At 30.8% G+C, this 26,407-nt stretch overlaps 1 protein-coding gene across 1 annotated transcript; it reads left to right on the top strand.

Moving 5' to 3' along the window:
* Positions 1-742: 742 nt before the first annotated feature.
* LOC139488657 (uncharacterized) lies at positions 743-25,327 on the top strand. Its single transcript, XM_071274461.1, has 8 exons — positions 743-856; positions 9,155-9,418; positions 12,285-12,407; positions 12,984-13,346; positions 14,876-15,157; positions 17,459-17,506; positions 22,978-23,028; positions 24,764-25,327. The coding sequence occupies exons 1-8, from the start codon at positions 781-783 to the stop codon at positions 25,249-25,251; spliced, it is 1,695 nt and encodes a 564-aa protein (XP_071130562.1). The 5' UTR covers positions 743-780; the 3' UTR covers positions 25,252-25,327.
* Positions 25,328-26,407: the final 1,080 nt, after the last annotated feature.

Genomic DNA, 26,407 nt, shown 5'->3' with positions numbered 1-26,407 from the left:
GTTTCTAGTGTTGACAGTGTAGAACTTGCAATTTTGTTCTTACATTTTTCTTATAATGTATGCATCAAATAGTACATATGATAAGTAAGGGAATACAATTACATTCCAAATATATTAAGGAAATGAATGTTTTAAATTTTTGAAAAACTAAGGCTTTTCTACCTCAGGAATATATTTCCTTAGCTGTATTTGGCAAAATTTTAGGAATGTTTGGTCTTCAATGCTCTTCAACTTCATACTTTATTTGGCCTTTTAAACATTTTTTTTTATTCGAGCGTCACTGATAAGTCCTTTGTAGACGAAACATAAATATAAAAATTTAATCCTGGTATATATGATGAGTGTATTGGTACAAAAGTGATTTGATCCAGTTTGAAAAGATCAAAATTAGTATGTCTGAAGCCAGAAAAACTTAACATCAACTAGTTTTATATTTTAATTTGAGTCTTGAAAATAATTTGAGGTTTCAATTACATTTGCGATAACTTGCCTGCAAATATTTAAAATGGAAAAATGACGAAACCATTTTTTTTTAATAAAGAGGAATGGCAGTTGATGTCCTTACTTTTTTGCATTCTTTTAAAAATGCATTAACATCTTGGTTAGCAAAAGTAAACATACATGTAAAACAGGACAGTCACTGTACTTACCTAATGAATAAAATATACATTATTTTAATTTTAATTTTTATAACTCATACATTTAAAATTTAAAAACTTCCTGTATTATTTTGTACATTACCACATACATCCGTAATATATATTTATTTATATATTCAAAATGGATACGTTATGGATAAGTGCATTCTTATTTTTATGTATTCAATATGTTCATATATCAATGATGCAGGTAGCAGGTAGGATTTGTTTCTTTTACATCTATGTTCAACCTTTAGAGGCTTTTAATCATCAATGAAATACTTATTTCATTCTTAAATACATCAAACGATATACGTGTTTAATTCGACCTGTTGATACTGTTTATAATGCTTTTTTGTCATTTTTTATTTATACGGATCTTGTCTGTACACCAGCTTTGATTATTTGTAATATCTTCACTTATTCTTACAACATTTGTATAAACTTCAAGATTATAAAAAAAAAACGGTTTTTTTCTAAAGTGAACATTGATTGGTTAAATATTTCTCAGTCATGTCCTGTTTTTGAATTTGTTTGTTAGCTCTTTGGTCATGAATGTTTGTCTCTAATATTTAATTAACTGTGCATTTGTATTCAGATATCGCAGATCAAATTTATTCGTTCATTGTTTAATCATACGTTTTTTGATTGAGTTAAGTCTGCCAATTGATATTTTATCGTATGTTTTTCTTTGTTGTGATGTTATGCTATTGTTTCAGAAAAAGGGAGAAGGTTTGGATCCATTAAAACGTTTAATCCCGCTGCAAATGTTTGCACCTGTCCTAAGTCAGGAATCTGATGTACAGTAGTTGTCGTTTGTTTATGTAATATATACGTGTTTCTCGTTTCTCGTTTTGTTTATATAGATTAGACCGTTGGTTTTCCCGTTTGAATGGTTTTACACTAGTAATTTTGGGGCCCTTTATAGCTTGTTGTTCGGTGTGAGCTAAGGCTCCGTGTTGAAGGCCGTACTTTAACCTATAATGGTTTACTTTTTAAATTGTTATTTGTATGGAGAGTTGTCTCATTGACACTCACACCACATCTTCCTATATCCAATTAGTTTAAGGGATTATAATCATTTAATAATTATATATTATTTTTTTTTCAAATATAGGTATGATCGACTTATATTTATTTTTGTCCCGAATCCAGGTGGGTTTTTTTTATGAATAATTATCCATAGCGTTTTAATATAGATATATGACATCAAACATTGAGTCTCCATAACTAACTTTTCTGTGTTATAATTATCAATATAAAAATAAGGATAAGTGGTATGATTGTCAAGAAAACAATTATCCATTAAAGACAAAATTGGCATTACGAAAAACTTTAGGGTATGTTTAATTGTTCTATAGTCTTAAATATTTGTACTATTTATAAGTAGAATTTATGAATAATAAGTAACACATAAACTGTATAATATCTTTTATCCAAGTTTGTTAGATTGTCGCTTGATGGATCAATCAATGTAAAGCAAACATTCAGCAACAAATATTACATTGTGAAAATAGTGATATTTAAAGATATAAATATTCTTATGCAATTGTTATGACATAAAATATGAATCTTGCTTTCTACAATGTAACAGTCCTTCCCAAGAAACAGGAAATAGAACTTGCTTGTTGTAGATATAACATATCTCCGTGGAAACCTTGTTCGCTTGATATCAACTCAAGTTATTTAATGTTGATATACATTATACTATACAAATTAAATAACGACAGTTGATGTCAAGCGATAAGCAATTCTCACAAGTTCACAAGTTTTCACGTTGTTGAATATATTTTACTTATGGTCAACACTTTCGAACGTTATTTATTACCTAACGAATAGCCAATGGCAATGCTGTATGCCGTCTCATGATGCTGAATACGCCAATCAAATATCGCGTATTTTTTGTATCTTTTCAAAGACATCTAAACGTTTTATTCCTAAATATTTCCTGTTTAAAATTACCTCAGTCCTCCAGCAACAGGCTAAGAGTCCCTGTTTACAAAATGAACCATCTATCCAGGGGAAATGGAAGGCAATAAAAATCCAGTCCACCTTTTACCTTGGATTTAAAATTGGTAGAAAAAAATATAACCATAGAATGTTAGAAGCATCTAACAGTTCTATACTAATTCTAAAATAGTAAGTACATGTAAATAATCAGATACCCACAGAAAAGATGTGCATTTACTACACTTAACATGATAGTTTAACTTTTTCAACCTTTTTTTTTATATTTGTATAAATTGTTTAAATACATATTCTTTTACGATAAACCATAAGAAAAAAAATGCACTTTGACTCAAGCTTATACTATAAAGACTGTCTAAATTTTCATTATTGCCAATTCCAATTTTGTCTTATCAATGATGTCAACGCCTTTCAAACGAAGAACAAATTTTAGATTTTTTTTCAAGTTTTGTTTTCATATATTATAAATATATTGCGGTGCTTTCGGCGTTTTGTTAAATCTTATTGAATTTCTAATTTTCCATAGTGTCCATTTAACATATATGATAGTTATATTTAAAAAATTATCATATTTTAGTTCTCCCGTGTTTTTACCTAACATAATGTCCTTTTCAACAAAATAATAATTTATTCCTATGTTTGATTTGAATAGTATTTCTTGGAGATTTTTTAAAACTAACTGTGATGTACTACAACTAAAAAATAAGTGTTGCAGGGTTTCTATATTACTTTTATTTTGACAAATGTGGCATTTTCCATTTGAAATCTTATTTTTCTTTAGTCTTTCTTCAGTATATAAAATATTGTGTATGGATCTTCATTGAAATTCTTTTACTTTTTTTTCAATTTTCAAATGTTTTAATCCCGACCACATATTTTCCCAAAGTATATTTGTCCCAAATATTTTCTCCCACTAAATTTGACATTTTGGTGATACATCTTTATTTAAAACCGTATGAATATATTTGAGTTTTAACTTTGATTGTTTGACTGTTTCCTCGTTTAAGTTAATGATCTCAAGGTCATTTGATATCTTTAATTTAATTCATAATGTAAATTTTGGTTTCCATAAGATTTCAAAATTTGCACGAAATCTTTAGGAATTGCCTGTTTAAATTTTGAAAATTCGGAAATATAATTTCTCTGATCAATTAGCTTCCTATCAATTTTAGTACAGCTACTAAAATATGTAGTTTCTAAATTCCAAATGTCCTGGATAGTTGTTATATCGGTTTTTAAAAAAGAAGAGTAGAACAATGGTTTATTTTTGAAACGAATAGAAGAGTTTCCAAATATTCTCATATCTAAAATATCACTTTTATTTGAAGGTGTATCAACATTTTTAATGAATCCTGACCACGGATAAAATTGTTGCAGTTGGTTCATATCTAAACCATTTAAACTTGAACATTTACATACAAAAAAGGCATCATTTTATTTTTCATAAAATTTCCGCAGCCAATACTCACCGATCGCACTCCAGCTTTCTAATGTCTCCTGAATTAAACGATATACAAGTTTTGTGTGTTTACTTTATATAAACGTATCTATACTTACCATTCCCATCCCCTCTTTTATTTCAATCAAACAGCAGACATTTCTATCTACCTGATTCACTTTTCCGTCTCGTATAAAGTTCCAAATTATATTATTCAGCTCTTTAGTATATTTATCCGGAATTCCTCGTATTTCGATCTTGTACGAACAGAGATAAAGTATCATATTTTTTACTATAAGTGTTTTACCTGTAAATGTAAGCTTCCTACTTTTCCATACGTGTATACAATTTTTAACTTTTTTTATTATTTTTCTCCAAATATCATCGTCATCTTTTTGATAACCATGACACACTCCTAATGTTTTAACATTTGCCTGTGATCCATTTGATTTTATCAAATTTAAATCGTTTTCTTTTAGAACCCCCTAAAGTAAGCCATTTGTTTTGTCATAGTTTATTCTAGAACCCGAAGCTTTTTCGTATAAAGACAAAATTTCAAAAGTATTTTCTACTGATTTTTCATTTTTATTAAATACCCGGGTGTCATCTGCAAACATACATAATTTAGTTTCTATAAAGTTCCCTCCCTCATCTTGTAATTTTAATCCTTCTATTTTAGTGTTACCCCTAATAGCACATGCCATGGGTTCAGCTTGTATGATATACAAGAGAGGCGCTATTGGACACCCTTGCCTAGCTGAGCAAGTAATCGAAAAGTATCTTGATACAAATCCATTTCTTTTAATACATGTAGTAGCATTGTATAATAGCATTTTCATCCATGCTCTCAATTTCCCGCCAAATTCAAATTTCTCCAATACAAAATCTATCCATTCCCATTCAACCCTATCGAACGCTTTTTTTTTTATCTAAAAATAATATAATCCCTTCTTCATCGTCGTTGTCAATATATTCTATAATGTCCTGAATCATTCGGATAGCCTCGCTTATGTTTCTACCTTTAACAAACCCTTTCTGATCGGTATGAATAATTTTAGGCAGTACTATCTTAAGTCTTTCAGATATAATCTTTGCAATAATTTTGTAATCACAGTTTAGTAGAGTTAGCGGTCTCCAATTTTTTTATATTTCCCCTTTCTCCTCCTTTATATAGTAAGGTTAAGACCCCCATATGTTGAGGGTTACTCAATATAGTATCATTCTTGCAGTAAACTAAAGAAATCGTTTTTTATTATGTCCCAGTATAAAACATAAAATTCTGATATTATACCATCTTCGCCAGGTGATTTGTTCTGTTTAAGTAATTTTAGTACCTTTTCTACTTCACACATATTTATATTTCTATCTAACATTTCTTTATCTTCCTTACTTACCTTATCTGTCATAAACTGACAGAGTTTTTCGCCCGCTGTTTTGTCCCAGCCTTCAATGGCAAAAAGTTTAGTATAACATTTTACTTGTTTATTTAAGATAGAATCAATGTCACTTTTATACTCACCGTTTTCTGTTTTTACACGTTGCCATAACTTGTTCTGCCGATTTTTCTTTTCTAAATTAAAAAAAATATTTGGTCGACTTCTCCCCGTCTTCCGCACATTGAGTTCGTGATCTAATTTTTGTGGAAACTGCTTTCTTAGTATAATATTCCTTAATTTTATTTTCTATTTCTAAAATTTTATCACATGATTTATTTGATTCGGTCATTTGCAGTTTCAATTTTTTAAGCTGTTTGTCTAAAACAATGACATTATTTTGTTTCGATAAACGGTTTAATATTCGACTAATTTCCATGTTCAAAAATTTAATTTTTTATTTTGTTTCGTCCCACCACTCTTGAATGCTATTACATTGATTTTTACTTTTAACCCAATTTTCCCAACACTTTTTAAAAGCATTGGAAAATTCATCTGTCTTTATTGTATTTAGATTTATAATCCACATTCCTGGTCCTCTTTCAATAACATCTAATTTTATTTTTGAAGTAAGTATATCATGATCACTAAATTGAAATGTGATTATACGCGTGTTTAAAATTTTGCAGCTAAGAGATTTCGTACAAAAAATATAATCTATTCGTGATTTTGAATTACCTTTTTGAAAACTATACAGTCTATTTGTTGGGAATTAAGATCGCCTTATATCATCTAAATCAAAATTCAATAGAAGATTTTTTAACTCGTTTAATCCTGTATCATCATTTTGATGCGAAGATTTTTCTGTCCAACGCACAATTAAAATCTCCTAAGAAAATATTATAATGATCTGTGCCATCATCTGAATATAAGTCCTTTTTTAAGTTTTTCAGGTTTTCAAAAAAACGTTTCCTATCCGAACCCTTCTTTGGTGTGTACAAATTTAATATATGGTACACCGAATTGTTAGTTTAAAATTCGACAATTTGCATTCTACCTTTATTGTCAATCATTGAGACATCAAAAGTAAGTGTAAAATCTTGTTTTAATAAAATCCCAACACCTCTCGATTCGTTTGTACCACAATTCCAGAAACTTTAACCACCCCCATATTCTTTCCATTCTGTGTTCCAAAGCCAAATTTGATCCTGTGTACACTGTGTTACTTGTAAACAAACAAGATCTACGTTTTGTCAAACAATCAAATTAAAAACTAATGCACGTTTTTTAATATTTCTTAATCCATTTACGTTTATGGATGCTACTTTTATACTCATTGTATTAATTTGAAAAGGTATTTTTGTTTACTTCAGATGTTACGTTTAGTGACACGTGATGATATTTGTCTTTTGTTCCCAAACAATAGACTTTTTAATTCGTGAAAAGTAATTACCTTTGCGTAAACTTTAACACATACAATATGTATACACTAAATATGAAATATAATGTGTTTACATTATCGTATTTGGTCAAACAGAGCAGTCTTTCATAAATGTTAAATAATTTGACTTTATACTGCTCAACTTTCCTAAAACAGTTCTTTTTATACATATGATATATGACTATATATAGTCTACAATCAATAAGAACAATATACAAATATGATGTGTGAAAGTAGTAGACATATTTACAAAATTTAAAAACTCAGGCATGCATTTTTTTTCAATTATTTTTGTTTTCTAGTTAATGTAATAACGTTTGATTTGACATATTTTGAGTTGAGCTTTTTTAGGTTCAGTATTGGACCGCTTGCTCATTCTATCTGCGGAGGTAGGTGTTGTTGTTCCGTCGCTTCTTATACGTTTTGGGTCCATTGGTATGTGTAGTTCCTGTACTCACGGTCTTGGAGAATTAAAAGAAATCGCCAAGTTTTCTGTTTATATTTTGTGCACCTTCAGTGTGTATATGCACACCGCTGTTGTCGGATTTTTTCAAACATAGATCTGATGATTGTGCCCCTTTTATTAACCACTTTCTCCAAATCAACATTCTATAAATTGTCTTCGCAAGCGCACGATTTTCTTATAAATTTGTTTACACTAGTTGCCGATTGGTTTAATCTGTTTATTTGCGCACTGTTGCCTTTACGTGGTATGATGCTACAGAGACCAACCTGAGACTCTGGATAGGCGGATTTTACTTGAGCTACTGCTTTTGTCACAAGTAAATTTAGTTGGTCACTATCATCCTTATGTTTATTATCGTCATTCGTCCCGAGACAAATAGCAACCTTCTCTTCTTTGAAACTATCTGTTTTCTGAACAGCAAGGTCTAAAATTTGTGTGAAATTTTCAAAGTTTGCACCTGATTTCGAAGCATTTACTAAATGTTCATCAGTTTCGCCGTGTCTTACCTGATCAACTTACAATGAAATCATGGTGTACGGTTATTGTCAGCAAATATACCGTGCCCCATTTTCTATTTCGGTCCCTTTTATATAACCTCTTTTGACAGAGCCGGGAACAATTTGACCAAATCTAATCATTTGTGCAACAATATAACAATCGTCAAGTTCGCATGGTGCGTCTTTTATGGTAACGTGTGTAATGGATTTTTCTACATCAAAAAAGTTAACTGACCTGTTTTTAATGTTATACCATTGACTACTTACGTATGTTTTGACTTTACATCTTTCAGAGACACAATACATTCTTTTTCTGTAATTTGTATAGATCCAACATTGTTTATTTGAATTTGTTTACTTATTTTCGTTAAAATTTCATCGTGTTTTATCCCTTTGAAACCTTTGGTGTAAAAATCTATGGATAATTGTCTGCTTACCCTCGACATTTTCCAGTGAGCTGAAATCAGGATGTCACAACAGGACACATAAACAAAGTCTAATTATGCGTATAATGTGCAAAAAGTCATTATCCTTGTTTTCTAAATCCTTTTGAAGAACAAATATATGAAAATCTTGAAAAACAAGGGGTTTAAACTTTGTGCTGCTCAAAATATCGCGTATTTTCATATCACGTTTTTGTACCACACTACACTCCGTGCAGTGTAATACGAAAAATATCTCTTCATGCAAGAAATAGATAACAGGCCACAACCATATGACAATACTTCTATATATCCAGGCAGGCATACAATCATTTCGGTGATATTGTACAAGTTACAATACTCCTCCTGTCATATAGGGAACCAATCAATTTCTTTCACATGCATTTTGTTTTGGAGTCCCTCATATGAAATATTTACCGAGCCTCCTAGACTGCAATGACTAAAAATACATTAACGCAGTAATATAACCTGATATGAAATAGACAATTTAAATCGTTTAAAGATAACATCGTAATGCTTTTATACAGTTTCAAAAATCAATAGTTTGCCAGACAATTATTTTTCCGACTGCTTTTGACTCCAGCATAGAAAAGAAATGATATTCCGTTTGACTAGTTGTCGTTAGTTACTATGAGATGCCGTTCTGTCAGACCTGTATCGTTTAAAAATGCTGTCTTTTTGTTGGTTAATTTGATTAATTTTCGGAAGTAATTTGTGCTGTAAACTGATTGTTATTTGTAAAACGAACAACGTGTGGTTATTCCATTTATATAACCTTTTGCAATACATGACTGAAGTGTTGTTTTTGCATGTAGTATTTTTTTGTTATTCGTGTCTCAAACAAGGTATACTTTTTTTTCTTTTTCTTTTTCTTTTATTGCAAACGGTAGGATTGGTTACAACAATACGATACCAAGAAGGAAATACAGTTAACATTTCATGCTTGGGTACTTCTAAAATTCGAATACAGAACATCAGTGTACAGGAGGAGGAAACTACATGTCTTCGAAAACCATGTTTTTTAAGTTCCAAAGATACACAGACTATAGATGACAACTGTAATGGTGTAAATTTCTGTTTGGTGGATTACAACTTTACATCCGCATGTTTGCGAGAGTTTAAATATATGAATCTCTCGTACACTTGTAAACACGGTATTGTGTATTTTAAACCCAGTCTGTTCATTCTTTCTGTATATAATTTTTTTAAATATAGATTCAAGCTAACAGAAAAATATATCATACATTTAAAACCGTTACAACTTCATCAATACTCATTAGGCAGCAACCATTTGAATTTTTTTTTTTGGGGGGGGGCTATAATTTTCTTTGGAAAAAAAGTTTGTTTCCAGTTTCTGGAGAAAAAATATTTGTTTTTGACCCTGAAAAAAAGTGTTTGTTTCAGCCTCAGCTGCCACTTTATGTGATGCTAAAATTAACAGAAAAAAAATTGTTTTCGACTTGTCGCCAAAAAAATAGATTGTTTTTCCCGAAATTTGTCAAGAAAAAAAATCCATAGCCCCCCAGAAAATCAAATGGTTGCTGCCTTAGACACGAAACAAATTGAGTAATCAAAATATTGTTTAATTCCTCATGATACAATATATTGTACCAAGAAAAGAGGCTGTGTTTGATTAGAAATACAATTTATCCATAAAAGAAACTAAATATGGTTATGCATGTATCGATACAAAAACAAATCCATTTTTTTAAAATATGTATGAAACTAACTTTCAATAACCATCTTCAAAAACATAATCTGTCATTTTTAAAGGAAAACAAATAAATATGTTAAGTTAATCATATTCATTTCTAATGTTTAATAAAATCTATGGTACACAGTACAACCTTTCAATTTTTTGAACCAAACGTCTTGCAAAAATTAGATATAGGCCAATACTTATTTTGCCAACATATACATGTACGCATCTGTATCAGACGTCTCATAAGTTCACTCCCTTCGTATTTAAATATCAATGACAAAACTTCAAGATGACAATAGTATTGTTGCTACTCTTTTGATTTCATTGAATTGAAGAAGTGATCGTCCGTAAAGCAAATATATGCATACTGATAAATGATAAACAAGTTCTTTCTATTTTAATATATACATATATAGATTTATTACACTTGTTTTTTTTTATTATACTGGGGTAAAAACAGATAGTCTGACACATGTTACATGCATTATACCTTATACTTACCACATCAATATAAACCTTTTGAATTCATTTATCTTTGTACCAACTATCGCAGATAAATGAAAATTTGTATCTTCGTTGCTATTTAATTTCGTTGATTTGTAAAATTTTGCCCACCAGCGATCGGGAAAATATAAGTAATTCGTAGAACACAATAATAAGTAGTTAAACTATCCCAGGTAAACTGTTATAAAAATGGAACTTTACGAATAATAAGTAATCTAAAGAATGAATTAAACATTACAATACATGTATTTAGATGTACCTATACCAGTATGATTTACTTTGGAAAGAAATGTTGCCTATTAGCTGTTCATTCAAACACCGATACTAGTATTAAAATTCAGATTACTTTAATAATAACTATATACAAATCGTTTTGAACCCCCTCGTAACGCTTTGTGGGTGATATTAAAATACGACTGTCCGTCCGTTCTCGTAAGAGTCTCACAGGTACAATTCTTGCCAGATTTTTATTAAACGTATACTGTTGATTGATATCAGCATTATCTCGAACAAATTCTGTAATGGTAGCCGACTGATTTTTTTTGCACCTTGGAAAAAAACTAGCGCTCTCAAGGGTACAATTCTTGCCAGATTTTTTAAAAACTTATACTATAGATTAAATGTAATCAGCAATATTTTGGGCAAGTTTTATAATGGTTGATGATCGACTTTTTTCAGAGTTATGCTCCTCGGAAAAAATTAATTTATGAAAAATGGTATCGTTAGCGCTCTTACTGGTACAGTTCTTGTCTATTTTTTATAAAATGAGGAAAAGCCGACATTATTAATAGTTATAAAGTTGCTCCGTACTGAAATACATATTAACATTTCATACCTTAAATAACCTCACTATTAGATCTTTAATAAACACAACACCTTAAAAATAACCTAAAATAACCTCACTATTAAATATTTAATAAACACACCACCTTAAAAATAACCTAAAATAACCTCACTATTAAATATTTAATAAACACACCACCTTAAAAATAACCTAATATAACCTCACTATTAAATCCTTAATAAAAACAACACCTTAAAACGTCAAGTCTTTGGTTTCATGTTAAAAGTGTAGCTATGACATTAGATGTGATGGTTCTAACGACATGAACAAAATAATGAAATATAACTCAAAAACTGAAACTAATGATATGCGATGCTTGTAGTGTACTAGCTTTTGCAATTTTGTTTTGGTTGCTAATTAATTACAAAATGTTTACAAAAAAATGCTATTTTAACATTAAATGAAATGCATGAATATTTCAACCGCCAAACCACATTTAATCTTGAAAAAAAACCACTTATAGAACAAAAACATACAAAATTAACAACTTGTCAATAGATACTGTTAAAACTAATGCACCATCCACACATGTCTTAGTAACCTCCTGAAAAATATACCGAAATCCCGTTTATTGTGACAACATAATTTCACATAAGGAAATATAATTTACTTTTTATAGCGAGCACATGTATCACATTTAAAAACATCCTGATCAATGTGACCATCATTTTCAAATTCAAAATACATATAAAACTTTTATATAGATATATATGAGTTCGAATCCCGGCGAGAGAAGAACAAACATTTTATTTATTATAAAGTACCACATATGTGTCTGATCTGATGTTCAGTAGTTGTCGTCTGTTAATTGGGTTCATAAGTGTTTCTCGTTTTCGTTGTTAAGATAGATTACATCGTTGGTTTTCCCGATTGAATGGTTTCACAATAGTATTTTTGTTGGGGATTTATTTGAATACCACTAGTACATACATAGCATATCCCTTATGATAACAAAATCAACTCATTTCAGAGAACAGAACAAGCGTAAGTACTTTTGAGGCAGATTTGGGAGATTGGATGGTTAATACATCAGTTACTAACACATGGACACGGACAAATCTTGTGGTAGATCATACCCGAGTACGTCCAGAAGGTAAAACAATTTGTTATCTTTGTTAGTATATTCAATTCAAATCTGCAGACAAATTAATGATTTATGTTGTGTATTGAGAGACATGTGAGTAAAATATTTTTATTTCATAACATGCAATATGAATATGATGTTTATAGGTTATCTAGATGTAGCTGGAACGTCATGATTGAAGCAGCAATCTTTAAAATCTGCCTCCTTGCCATCAAATACTGAATTTACCCTACAAAGCACTAACTAAAAATAATTAGGTTTGTAATGAACAAACATTTCTGAATATTCATTCAAAGAATCTCACCAGAGATACTAAACAAACATACAGTATACATATATTATTAGTAAAATGAATCAATTCATAACAGAGACAAGGATTGGAATTTTATACATCAGACAAGCGTTTTGTCAACGAAAGACTCATCAATGACGCTAAAATCAATAACGAGGTTTTATAGATTGTTATTTGGATGGAGAGTTGTCTCATTGGCACTCATACCACATCTTCCTATAATATAGGTAAAGTACGTAGTTGAAGAGCATAATTGTTTGTTAATGCATGTTTATATATTATTTATTTTTCAGATATTTCAAAAGGTTATAGCGTTTTTGCTATCTCCTATAGTGGTACAGCTGCTACTTCACGTACTGATACAGATAAAAAATTCATGGAACCCGTATGCTTGTCACTTTGGTACCAATTTTATGCCAATGCCTTTGATTGCTATTTCAATATATATAAAATTTCTGATAGACATGAAACTCTGCTATACACTGTGAATGGTAGTTCATCACAACAGTTCTTTAGATGGATCAACATATCAGTAGATGCATATGGACAAGATCCGTTTAAGATAGCACTGGAAGCAGACTGTAAACAGCGTAATTCAACAGTAGCGCGTGCAATTTTGATAGATGATACATCAATAGCGTATAGGCCTTGTCAAGGTAAATGCAATCACGAATGATAATCATGAAAAACATCTTTAGTGGAAAGTGAGAAACAAACGGAAAAGGAACATAGACCGCAAAAAAGTGTATGTCTCGCTGATACTTTCTTATTCTTCGATATGTTTCTGTTGTCGGTATCGGTATTAAGTTAGGAAACAAAGTGTCATTTCGTAATGAAAAACAATTTGTTAATTACAACGAAGTCCGAAACCTTTTGTTTACTTAACAATTTTAATTGAAAAAAGGCAAAACAAACCTTATAAAAAGTTATGATATAACCTATTTTATCATGCCAACACCTTCATTTGTTCATAATCACGGTACCACAATCTATCAATACCTATATTTTGGCATTGTACATTATCATGTTTTTTCCGACTGTTTATTGCGTCTTTACACTATACTCATCGGGATTTGGATGTATGATACTTGATACTTTAGTTACATGATTTATTTACTAGTTGTTATTAACTGCCAGTACTCTCAAATCTGAACTTTGTGTCTTTTTTGTTGTTGTGACGGATGTGTACATACCTTGCCACGTTCATTCTGTTATTTTTTAGATGTTTTTGTGCTTTTGTAAGTCCTTTTCAACTGCTTTGTAATAGTTTGTTCTTATTTTCTTATGTTCTACAGTTACACCAATGACCCAGGTAAGGGTAGGGTTGGCGCCTTCAAATATGTTAAACCCCGCTTCAATCTTTATGTTCCAGTCCAAAGTCAGGAGCCTGAAGGTCGCACTTTGTTTGACAAGCCACGCCTCATTTTGGGAGACATATAATATATACATAGTTATTTGGTTTTGTTTACATACTGGTTCCCAGATATAATCTATATGTTTCATCTCATACAGACATACCTAGCTTGGGAATATTACCAGTATAAAAACATATAGTAGCGGCGAATATTGATTTCAGAGGAAGACCTTAAGCGAAGGTACAAATGTGTAGGACTAGTACTCCTAGAAGTTCGGGGAATGTATATGTTGAAAATATGCCGCCCAGTCCTATGTTTTGACCTTGAAATAAAATAGTAGTATGTATCAACTTTCCGTTCTAGGATATAATTATTGTTCGAAACTTCATACTAAAAGTGGCACAGTTTAGCCGTAAAGGGAGTTCCTATGGGAAATTGCATTGTCTATATTTACAGAGATGCAACCTGTAGTTAAGTGGTTGTCCTTTTTTATATCTGTTTAATTTTTCTTTTGTGAATTATTTTGTAATAAATTAGGCAGTGAGTGTTTTCAATTCAATAGTGTACTTATTTTCATGTGTGAACCTTTTATAGCTGACTATAAGGTATGGGGTTTTTCTCATTGTTAAAGTCCGGACAGTGGCCTTTAATTGCTTATATTCACATTATTTAACTTAAATTGAATAGCTGTCTCATTCACATTAATACCCCAACCAATTTTTATATATAAATGTATGTATTGAAAAATTTATTTCACACGTTTTTTAAAGTTAAGAACATTGTTTTGATTGCGTAATTCTACATGGATTCATTTGTCTCTTTCTATAAAGGACAACAATTAGAGACCACTTGCCTTGATATTGAAAAGCCTATCAAAATACAATGTGAAACACAGTTACTTGTTGGAAACATCAGTTTATCACTCGAACCAGACAACTTGATTAGACAGCAGAACAAATGTACAGGAAACTCAATTGAAAGTAAGCTGAACACATTCTGTAGTAACTTCAACAATTCGGAACAATGTGAATTTAATATGTTGGATTTTATGCACGGATATGAAAACTGTTACGTTACCAACAAACATATCACAATCAAATATCAATGCAGGGGTAAGTGTTTGTTTTATGTCTTCACAAATAGTTTTATATACCTACCTGTATAGAGATTAAGAGGAGTGTGCACTAACTTACACGTCCCTTGGTGTTTCGATTGTATACCAATTGATGAACTCGCTTGCATTTTCTACCTTTATAATTGCTGTAGAATTTAATACATTCATGTAAAGGGCAAGAACAAATTACCAATAACTAATATTCGACTTGAACGATGTACACTGTGAGTCAGTTTCAAAGATAAATAACGCATGTTTTGTTATATCTATTATACGACTCATTCATAAGCCTGACAATATGAGCAAATATCTATATACGTGTTTCAAACTGTTTCCATAGGTAACATTCATAAAAATTACTAAAACATTAAAAGCTCATTATGTTTGTAGGTTAGTAAATAACGGATTTCGTACCTTGTTCATGGCTAAAAGGGTTGTATGACATTCAATATTTAGTGGTATATAACAAAAACTTATATATGGTGTCCCTAGTATGGATTTTAACCCTTTACTATACTTGCTTCTGACTAGGTTAAAGAATAATCTGATGGTAATCGAACAGCAGAAATGATTGGACATATCATACACTCGTACATAAATACATTTACTACATTGGTTTTAATGAGTTATATTGATTTCACAAGTGAAAGAAATTTGGTTATTTCATTTTTTGACGTCATACAACAATAGGCATTTTAAATGAAGACGTTGTCGAAAACATCAGATAAAAACAAAATATAAATGCATAGATAAATATATGGTTCCTTAATTTTACTTTAATTTCATACAAAAGTCATTTACCAATATAATAAAAAGAATAACTTATCAAATATTTCAAATACATAACAAAATATTCCAAACAATACTAATAAGTAACTCATGCGCTCTGTGCATTCAAGTATTAAAGTGTTGTTCTGTCACTTATTTAATATTTTTATCAATTTCAATTATCCGATTAGTTTTCTCTATGTGTATGCAATGTTTATCATTCGTGTAAATATATGTAAATGACACCGTTTCCTTTTCTAAAATGTTTTGGTGTATGTTATGGCAAAGCATTGAATATAATACATCATGTAAACAAACCAATTGACAGGGTCTGGAAACAACATTGATTCGTAGAACCTATGGAATTTTTAAAGTTTTGCCACCAAATACATGATATAGAATTGAGAAAAGAAATAGTAAATGTGTCAAAGAGACAACAATCCGACCAAAAAGCAGAAAACAGTCGATGGCCACAAACGGTTCTTCAACACAGAGAACAAAGCTCGCACCCAGAGGCGGCGCATAAACAATATGTGTACTACTTTAGGATCAGTACAGATGGAACTAACACTAAAACCCCAGAACATATAAATTAACTTCTATCAAAAATACATACAAGACTAACAAAGGCCAAGGGCTCCTGACTTGGGACAGACACAAAGAAAATCGTAAAACTATTTTTAAGCCCCACCTACGATAGTGGAGGGGCATTATGTTTTCTGGTCTGTGCGTCCGTTCGTCCGTCCGTCTGTTCGTCCGTCCGTCTGTTCGTTCGTCCGTTCGTTTGTCCGTTCGTTCGTCCGTCTGTCCCGCTTCAGGTTAATGTTTTTGGTCAAGGTAGTTTTTGATGAAGTTGAAGTCCAATCAACTTGAAACTTAGTATACATGTGCCCTATGATATGATCTGTCTAATTTAAATGCCAAATTAGAGTTTTGACCCCAATTTTACGGTTCACTGAACATAGAAAATGATAGTGCAAATTTCAGGTTAAAGTTTTTGGTCAAGGTAGTTTTTGATAAAGTAGAAGTCCAATCAACTTGAAACTTAGTATACATGTTCCCTTTGATAAATAAATAAATCATTCTAATTTTAATGCCAAATTAGAGAATTTATTCCAATTTCACGGTCCACTAAACATAGAAAATGATAGTGCGAGTGGGGCATCCGTGTACTGTGGACACATTCTTGTTTATTAACATGATGTACTCATGTAAATGTGATCTAATTAAAACGCAAGAAGCCAAGGCATAACCAACCTTATTCTAGGTATAAAAGATCTCTTCATTTAGCTTGACGGATGTTGAGCCAAAAAGCAAAAATGATAAGTTATATATGTCGAGTACTAGCCATTATTTTCAGAAATACCATATTCTTTCACTTGCATTATAAAATGTTATAGTTATCTATAACTTTTAAATTTCATTTTGAAGTATGAATGATATACAAAGGTTGCCTTAAAAAATCTTATATTTTGATTTCCAAAGTCGCTTATGTATTTGTATATTTTTATATGTTTTTCTTTATTGGCAGATACACCTACAACATCTATGGAGTCATCTACTGCAAGCTATGTTTCAGGTACTTAGTAACACTTTTGATCATTTACATTTACAATGAGAGTTCGCAAATAAATCAAATAAGCAAAACACTATTCGAAAATATTCAAAAACATTATACATTTATAAATTTCGAAAACATGCAAATGCCTCCGACATAAATTCGAACACAGTTCTTCGATTGTACATTTTTCAAGTACTGGGTAAAGCTTTCAATCATTCTAATATACAATTAGGCGAGTGACTTTAACCATAGAAATAAATGTTTAATGCACCCACCTAACACATGGCTATATTTTATATCATTTGACAGCTACACATCTTTACTATCTGTTTTGCGCGGTCGTAGATAAATCGTACGGTGCAATTTCCATCAAATCAAGATCAAAAGTCAAGGACGAATAAATGCATATTTTCTAAGATTTCAGCTTGATTGCAAAATATGACTTTTATATACTATATTCACACATGCAAACAATAAAACTTTTAGCAGAGAGATTAACAGTCTTAAATCAAATGCATTTTTAAATATTTAAAGCTTGTTTTTGATAGACATTACATGTTTCCTGAAATTCGAGTAAAAGTTAACAAAATGTGTGAAAACCCATTTTGTTTCTTTTTGATGCAACTGTTTATCACTTCAAACTAAGTAAAACCCTGTAATAACTATCAAAGAAGTTGTTAACATCATAAATTTCCTAGAATTATGCTTACTTTTAATCAAACATTAAAACATAACAACTCATACAGTTGCCAAAAATACCACCATCTGCGAAAAAACAGTTTTTAAGCATGTCTTCCTATTTAAACATTGTATGTGGTCAATATAAGATTTAATAAACAAATTTCTTGAAAATTTGAAAAATGTTAAGTAAAAAGATATGTGCGCAACTCATACTACAAATACCAGTTCGGAAAGTCCATAATCACATGGCAAAATCAAAAAACAAAATGTATCAAAAACTTATTGCTTGAAATAAAGGGATCGAAACTAAGAGATTGCAATCTGCATTGTAACTACCAGACTGAAATAAACATCTTTCGACTTTTCTAATTGTTTGATTTGTACCTTCATTATAAATATTGATGTAGTGAAAAGACCTTTTATTTATTTGATATGAACCATAAAACAGAAATTGAAAATTATGACCAAAAAAAATAATAAAAAATTAATTGATGAAAATTGAAATTTCAAAGAAGTCAAAAACTAGTAAAGACATTATAAAACTTGACTTCTTGACTTCTTGATTGCTTAAAGTGCGTTGTTCTTTGTTTAAATGCATTAATTCATCAAATAAAAATAGTTTTGAAGAAAAAAATCCATAAATACGCAACGATTTTAGTTACAACTAGACTTCCTAAATAGCTTACATGACTAGTTCATTTTTCACACAAGGATGACTTCATGCAAGAGCTTCTGATGACGACTGGAAAAAAAGCTACCATTACATGTATCTTGAAAGTTCACTTTCCACTATATAGATGATTTCATCTCACTGTATGAATAGTGCCAAATTTGTGACAATGTTGGACCAGTTAATGTATTTTCCATTGAAATTGAAAATAAAAGACTCAACAGATATAGTTTACTCTATCACGTATCTTGAAATCCACGATGAGGGTTGATTGAGAACAAGTTTTATGACAAAAGAGATGAGCATAAATCCACCCATATAAACACTCCTTACTACCCAATTATAAACTTTTCATTTTTATGTAGCAACATTATATCAACGCCTGCATATCTTTACTACTAAAGGAGAAGACCGAATTCATTGAGCCTCAACTCCTCTAAAACAATAACAAGTCGGAAATATAATAGGACGTATAAATGTAGGGTTTTGTATTTCCTAAAATAGTCTTTGCATACTTAGTCGACGTAATGCCCGCGAAATTAAATAAAACTCTTTATGTAAACACTCGCCCAATTGTAACGCGATTTCGTGGCATCTTCTTGGGGAGTATATATCTCCAAGTTGATACAATATTCTAGAGCTTGTATTTACTTTTACCATTTTCGTGATAGTGCGTAACTGCTCACAATGAAGATATTAAATAAAGGCAACTATAGTATACCGCTATTTAATAGTCATCATTCGATTTACAAGTAACTGATACAAATCCGGGTCACAAACCAAAACCGAGGGAAACGCATCAAATATATATACAAGAGGAACACTACGGAGTAACAGAAACACTGAACTACTACAAAAACAAACGCCAACATACAAAATAATAGATAATTCGATACCAACTGCCATATGCCTGATTTGGTAGAGGACATTTAAAGAAAAATGGTGGTTTGAACATGGTTTCAAACCAAATTTCAAATGCAAAGTTGAAATCATCCCTTTGAAAATTTTATTGACGCCACTACGAGTTGGTTGACATTTATGAAATATCTGTTTCGCCAGATAACGACTGATAAGTTCCAATGGACGTAATAAAATACCGTCATCTCTGCTTTGAATGTCACCTACCGAATAAGACGTGACACCGAGTTAGGAATTACATGAGCCACGAGACGGGTGTCACGTTTGGAACATGATCTACTTACCCTTTGGGAGCCCCTGAGTGCACCCCAAATATTTTTAGAGGGTTTGTGATGTTTTAGATGTTGTGTTTTGTAAACTGTTGCTTGTCTATTTTTTACCCGTCCTTGTCAGTTCGTTTTAAATTATGAGTTGATGTCCCTATGATATATTTCCTCACTCTTCAAGTAGAAAAAGTTTTTAAATTGTCGATCATTGTAGTTAAACGTATCATGATAAAGATTTGGTTCTATATATATATATATATATAAAAGTCTATAAAAACGACCAACCAGCAAATTTACTATGTACCGGATCGTCTAGAATAGGCGATACTATGCAGATAAGGAAAAAATTATATCAGTCTAAAGATTTGCACAACGGTACTGATATAAGATGTTATAATACGAAAATGTTGTTATTAAATCGTGCTGACAAATATTTCGGCTCAACAAATGGCCTTCTTCAAGTGTCACAAGTTTTAACAATACTGATACATAATGTATAAGGTGTAAAAATAGATCAGTAATAATACAGGTAAGTTTTGGTCGATTGATTTTTAATCCAAAAGCCTGAATATCATAATATAAACAAAACACTATAAATCAATATACGTGACTGTGTATATTAACAATAAAAATGAGTGAAAAAACAAAAACGCTAGTATTTCTTATTGATGCCGTTTGGATGATGTACATTAAGTTCCTTTATCCAAAAGCTTTCCCTAACCTGTCGCTGGGCATCACTCCAGTATATATATATATATATCACCGTGATCAAATCAAGTTATTTTCGCAGATATTTGTCTTATTGCATTAATCTTCTTCACTTTACTTTGAGGCGATTTCTTTGTCGATTTTTATTACTGCAAGTTGATGTCTTTAAAGTAAAATAGTACAAAAGGGACAATCAAAATCTCAAACCATGAATTAAACAAACTTTATAAAAACCATGAACAAAATAAATTTAAAGTCCAAGAGACGAACAACAGTTCACAAAGCACAGCACAGCATGAAAACGACCACTGCCTAAAACATCGAATGATCTTAAGAGGTCAGGAAGGGTATTCAATTTTTTCATTTTTTTTTTTCATTTTTTTTATTTCACAACTGCTTATAGGTTGCACTTTGTAAATACAGCTGTTTCTCAAAACACGCCTCTTTTGGGGAGATCTTGAATATTCATAGAAAATTAATATTGTTTACATACTGGTTCCCAGTTATGGTCTCTGTGTTCCATCTCACAGAGACATAACTTGGGAATGTTACCATTAAATAAGCATGTGCATATTGTTTACATTGAAATCTGTGGTAACCTTTCATTCGAGGTAGGGGTAGTTAAGAAAATTAGTGTTAGTTTAAACTCTGAGAAGTTCAGGGCATATACACGTTAAAAATATGCCGCACAGCTCTATATTTTGACCTTTGAAAAAAATTGTGGTGCATATGAACTTTCAATTCTAGGATAAGATTTTTTTTGAAACTTCATAGTAAAAGTGCTACAGTTTTAACCATAAAAGGAGTTCATATTGGAAATTGCATTGTCAATATTTACAGAAATGCAATCTATAGTGCTTTACATATACAATGACCTGCATTTGTATTTTAAAAGCTTATGTTGAAAATACTCAAAGCATCTTTTATTCAAATAATTAAAGACATTAAACTTCAAAACACATTTAATAACATGTCTAACATGATTTTAAACTAAACAAGAAGCAGCAGCATTATATTTAGTTCGTTTACATCCCGCTTTAGACAACCAAGTGTTTTAACAAGGTTACTTATTTCAATGTTGCCTACGATTTAGTCGAAAAGTCATGTTTGTATTGAAACATGATTACAAAAAGTAAATAAGTTAGACTTCGTACAAAAACATATTTTTACCTCAATTAGCTCGTATATATTCTTTTCGAAATTTAAATATCCCTTCTTTTATCATGGAAAATCATTCTCCTCCCTGTTAATGACAATTAGCGATATGCTATCTTAAAATAGAATAACAAAATGATCGCTATTTGCAGATGGCAGATTTTTGGGCAACTGCAAATAGAAGGCTGTTTTATGAACAATAATTAAAAATTGCATCTTAAAACAACAAAACAAATATTCCTTGACCTAAAACATATACATTTATCTATTTTTTTTATCTTTCAAAGATCGATCCCCAAGATATATTTTTTTTTTTGGAACAATTTTTCATTTATTTGGGAATTGTAATTTTCAGGAAATATTGCGCATCTTACCTATTATTTTTTGGTTGATTTGTAAATAATGTATCATGTTATAAAAAGTTCATATGATCTTTTGGAAAATGTTATGGTTCAAGAATTAGAAAACGGGCTTTTGTTTAATAATCGCTAAAAATTGGAATGTTTAGTCATGACCTTTGACCTTGATTTAACAGAAAATACACCGTACGATTTTTTACAACCGGGCAAAACAGAAAGTACAGAATAATAGCTTTCGAATGATATATAATGCAGCCGTGTGTTAGGTCGTTGCATTAAATTCGTTAACTAAGCGTCTTTTCTCACTCGCCTAAAAGCATTCTTGTGAAATGAAAGAAATCGTAAGTGTTACCATTATGAACTAAACGATCAAAATTATCAGTATGTACAGTACATTACGAAAGATGATAGTTGTACTCTGCAAAACATATTTTTTGCAATAATTGTTAACTTGATGTCGTTCTGATAACGCAAATGCACCCGATATTTGACATTTCACTTTGGGCAGGCAGAAATCAATCAATCACTTTATTCCTTTATATATGTTTCATGTTAAAATGAAAAAAAGGCACAAAAGACAAAAAAGACACAAAAATCTTCAATCTTGAAGAGGGCTTTAATTTGTTAATGTATGTGCATAGATAATTGTCAGAATGTACACCTCTGATCGCATGAAGACTTTATTCTATGAATCCAGATTTTACCTTATGTTTTACTTATTTCTTATTGTAGTGCCGTTACAAACAACTTCTGGTACCCCTTTTGTAAAACGTACAACTCAGGGTAAGTCGCAGCAGTCATTGTTATTTCCATTATTTCCCCTTCTTCCAATTAACATGACGTTTAGCCCCACTTGATTGAGAAAATTATTGGTCCATTCCTTCTCGTGTTGGTATGAAATCACGTCAGCACACCAACCCTCCATTATTAAAATGCAAAAAGTTATTTAAACATTAAACTCGAGCTCATGCATGTTGATCTATGTGTTGATAATATGGCCAAGTAAGAGGTTTTGTTTCACTTTCAACGTTTTTCTGAATTTTATATATAGTAGTTCACAAGACATCCATCTTAAAATTTAATGTCACGCAACGGAATTCGTAAATACAAATATAGGACAGTTTCGGGTTTTTCCAACAATAAAGCAGTTCCTGCTTATCTAACCAAAACCATCGTCTTAACAATTTCAGTTTGAAAAATCTCACAAGTGATAAAACTGGATATAAAACCATTTTAGGCATGGAATATTGATCTAAACAAAAACATATTGTGCACGTGGGTTTGCTGCTTAAATAAACGAAATATCACGGGGAAAGTTTGTTCAATTGTAAGGGAAAGCATTTATAATATACCAGTATATACAACAACAAAAATAGCTACAACTTCCATGACTGCTGGTATGATTGATGGATTCTCTTTAAAATAATTTAAATTAAGATTGAGAGAAAATGTATTGAAGTCTTTTGTTCGTAAAACAAAAAGAATCTCACAATAATTTAATCATTAAATGAAGTCAGATGTTCACAGTATTCTAACTAGGTTTTAAGATATCAGTATTAACATACTTTTCAATATATACTAATGTTACCAATTTGTTTAAGAGCTTCAAACGTCTATTATGAATTGCAAAACTTAACGTATTAAATTATAATCCAGGTACTTTTGTTTACTATTTACACCACTGGTTCGATGCCACTACTGATGGACGTTTCGTCCCCGATGGTATCACCAGCCCTGTAGTCAACACTTCGGTGTTGACATGATTATCAATAATGTGGTCATCTTTATAAATTTCCTGTTTACAAAACTTATAATTTTTCGAAACACTAAGGGTTTTCTTATCCCAGGCATAAATTACCTTAGCCGTATTTGGCACAACTTTTTGGAATTTTGAATCCTCAATGCTCTTCAATTTTGTACTTGTTTGGCTTTATAAATATGTTGATATGAGCGTCCCTTATGAGTCTGATGTAGACGAAACACACGTCTTGCGTACTAAATTATAATCCTGGTACTTTTATAATCCTGGTACTTTTGATTAACTATTAACGGAATACCAAAAAGACATATTTTAAAGATGCTTTATGTATATTTCTACAGTTGCATTAGCTACATTTTCACCCGAAGAGATGCTTAAACGCTACATTTAATATTCAGACTTAAGATGTGTTTACGTTTTATGTGGTTTAATTGCTGTTTTGGTAATGTTGTCTCTTTTGTATGTGTGTGCAAATTATTTATGAAATAACAATTTTAAGTTTCAATGTAATAGCATGTCCGTATAGTGTTCCCGTGAAGTCTTGAATGCATAATATCAATTACTAGTATACAATCTTCATTGTCATCGATATGTGACAGCTTTGGGGTAACTGAACAACAAATCGTAATAATATCGCATATTTTTTTCAAACCGTACAATGCAAACAAATAAAAAAACATTATATATAAGTTATATGTTTAATATTTGAATAAATGACATTCATATTTTTAGTTTACAACGTTGTTTTTTTTTTTGTAGCTAGTATTCCGATTATTGTTGTATCAGTATTGGTTGTCGTAATAGTAGCTGCTTTGGTTTTCATAATAATAGTTTTCTACAGAAGACGAAAGATAGCAAAGAATTCTAATTCCTCTGAAAATCGGCAAAAAGAAATTAAAACAGATAACATCATTTCATATTCTAATAACAGTGGAATGGCAAACATAAATATACCCGAGATATATGAGAACATACATGATAATAACACAATTAATTGTGAAGAACATCAACAGGAAGAAAACTACGAAACATTATCAACCAACAGAAAATCAGATGAACATATGTACGCATCGACAGAACATGAATCAACAGAACCAAACTTATCTCAATATCAATCGCTGACCAATCCATCTGAATCTGATATTCACACTTATGCGTCAACAGAAAGAGACTTATCTCAATACACATCGCTCACCAATCCAGTAGAGCCTGATATCCACACGTATGCGTCAACAGCTTCTAAATAGGGACGTTTTATAAATGTGGAAATATTTCTATATTAAAAATTTTAACATACACCGGATGTGTAAAGAAAAGCGTAAACCAACCTCTTATCCTATTTATCTCACTTGATTTGTTTACTGTAAAAAAGTGTTGCCGAGAATTGTGGATTAAAGATTAATAGTTAACAGGCATAGATTTATAGATATAGATTTTTGAAATATACGGTACGGTTTTGAAAATACACGAAATATATGTTTACATGTAATCTAGTAGGCTTGTAGCTACGTTAAGGGCAACACTCTATGCGTGGAGAGAAATAATTTCATCTACCTTAATGAAAAGAGCTTTATAATACTCTCTTCAATTACTTGTAATTGGAGAAAAAAGTGATGAAATTTACTTTTTAATCAAATGGTATATCATTATACATGAATACTTTTCTTTCAAAGTCTGAATCATTGTGAATCTACTGTGAATTCTAATAGTTCACTTTTGTTAAAGCAATTCATCATCTAAGGAAAACCGATAAGTTGTATGCTATTTAGTGTCACACCTGACCATCAATTGAAATTACAAAAATTACTAAATTTTTAGCTGAAAATGAATTAAAAACTTTTAATAGAACATGTAGAACAACACATTAAAATGGAGAGACTTGCTTTCTTTTATTATCTATATCTAGTTTTAACTTTGTTGTCGGTGGATTGTTTTACCCAATATCTACTGTTAAATATAAATTTTATTTTATAATTTTATTTTTATAAAACACATGAACATTAAATTATAAATCCAAACAATAAAAAAAACTATAAAAGCAAGTCGAACGATACTAAAAGGACATTGAAACGGATCAGTCGAAAACAAACTGACCAAAATTAAAAAACGATTGAAAGATAAACAATGCTACAAAAACTTCGAAAGGAAAAACAGATCCTGTATCACATGTATCTACGGATCGTATTACTCATGTTAGTAAAAACTCGTTGGTAATTCGAAGGGTTGGTAGTGGTACTGTTAGTTTTTCGAAGACTTTAAGAAATTCTTGTTTCAATATCTTCCTTGTAAGCTTCCATTCTCTATCAAGGAAAACACTATCGGAAATGCCAGATCTGGATTATTGCAGATATATGCTCAATAGACAGTTGTTATATAGAAATGGTAATTTCGCAATTCGAAAGT

This window comes from Mytilus edulis, chromosome 9 (assembly GCF_963676685.1).
Source record: "Mytilus edulis chromosome 9, xbMytEdul2.2, whole genome shotgun sequence".
NCBI lineage: Eukaryota > Metazoa > Mollusca > Bivalvia > Mytilida > Mytilidae > Mytilus > Mytilus edulis.
The sequence above is the reverse complement of the archived record's forward strand: the minus strand, read 5'-3'. Positions and strand labels throughout refer to the sequence as shown.

Excerpts from the sequence above, each read along its gene's own strand:
- LOC139488657 (XM_071274461.1), top strand. The coding sequence starts at position 781 with ATGGATACGTTATGGATAAGTGCATTCTTATTTTTATGTATTCAATAT. Across the intron at positions 857-9,154 it reads ATCAATGATGCAGGTAGCAG|GATTGGTTACAACAATACGA; the intron begins GTAGGATTTGTT and ends TGCAAACGGTAG. Across the intron at positions 15,158-17,458 it reads AATCAAATATCAATGCAGGG|ATACACCTACAACATCTATG; the intron begins GTAAGTGTTTGT and ends CTTTATTGGCAG.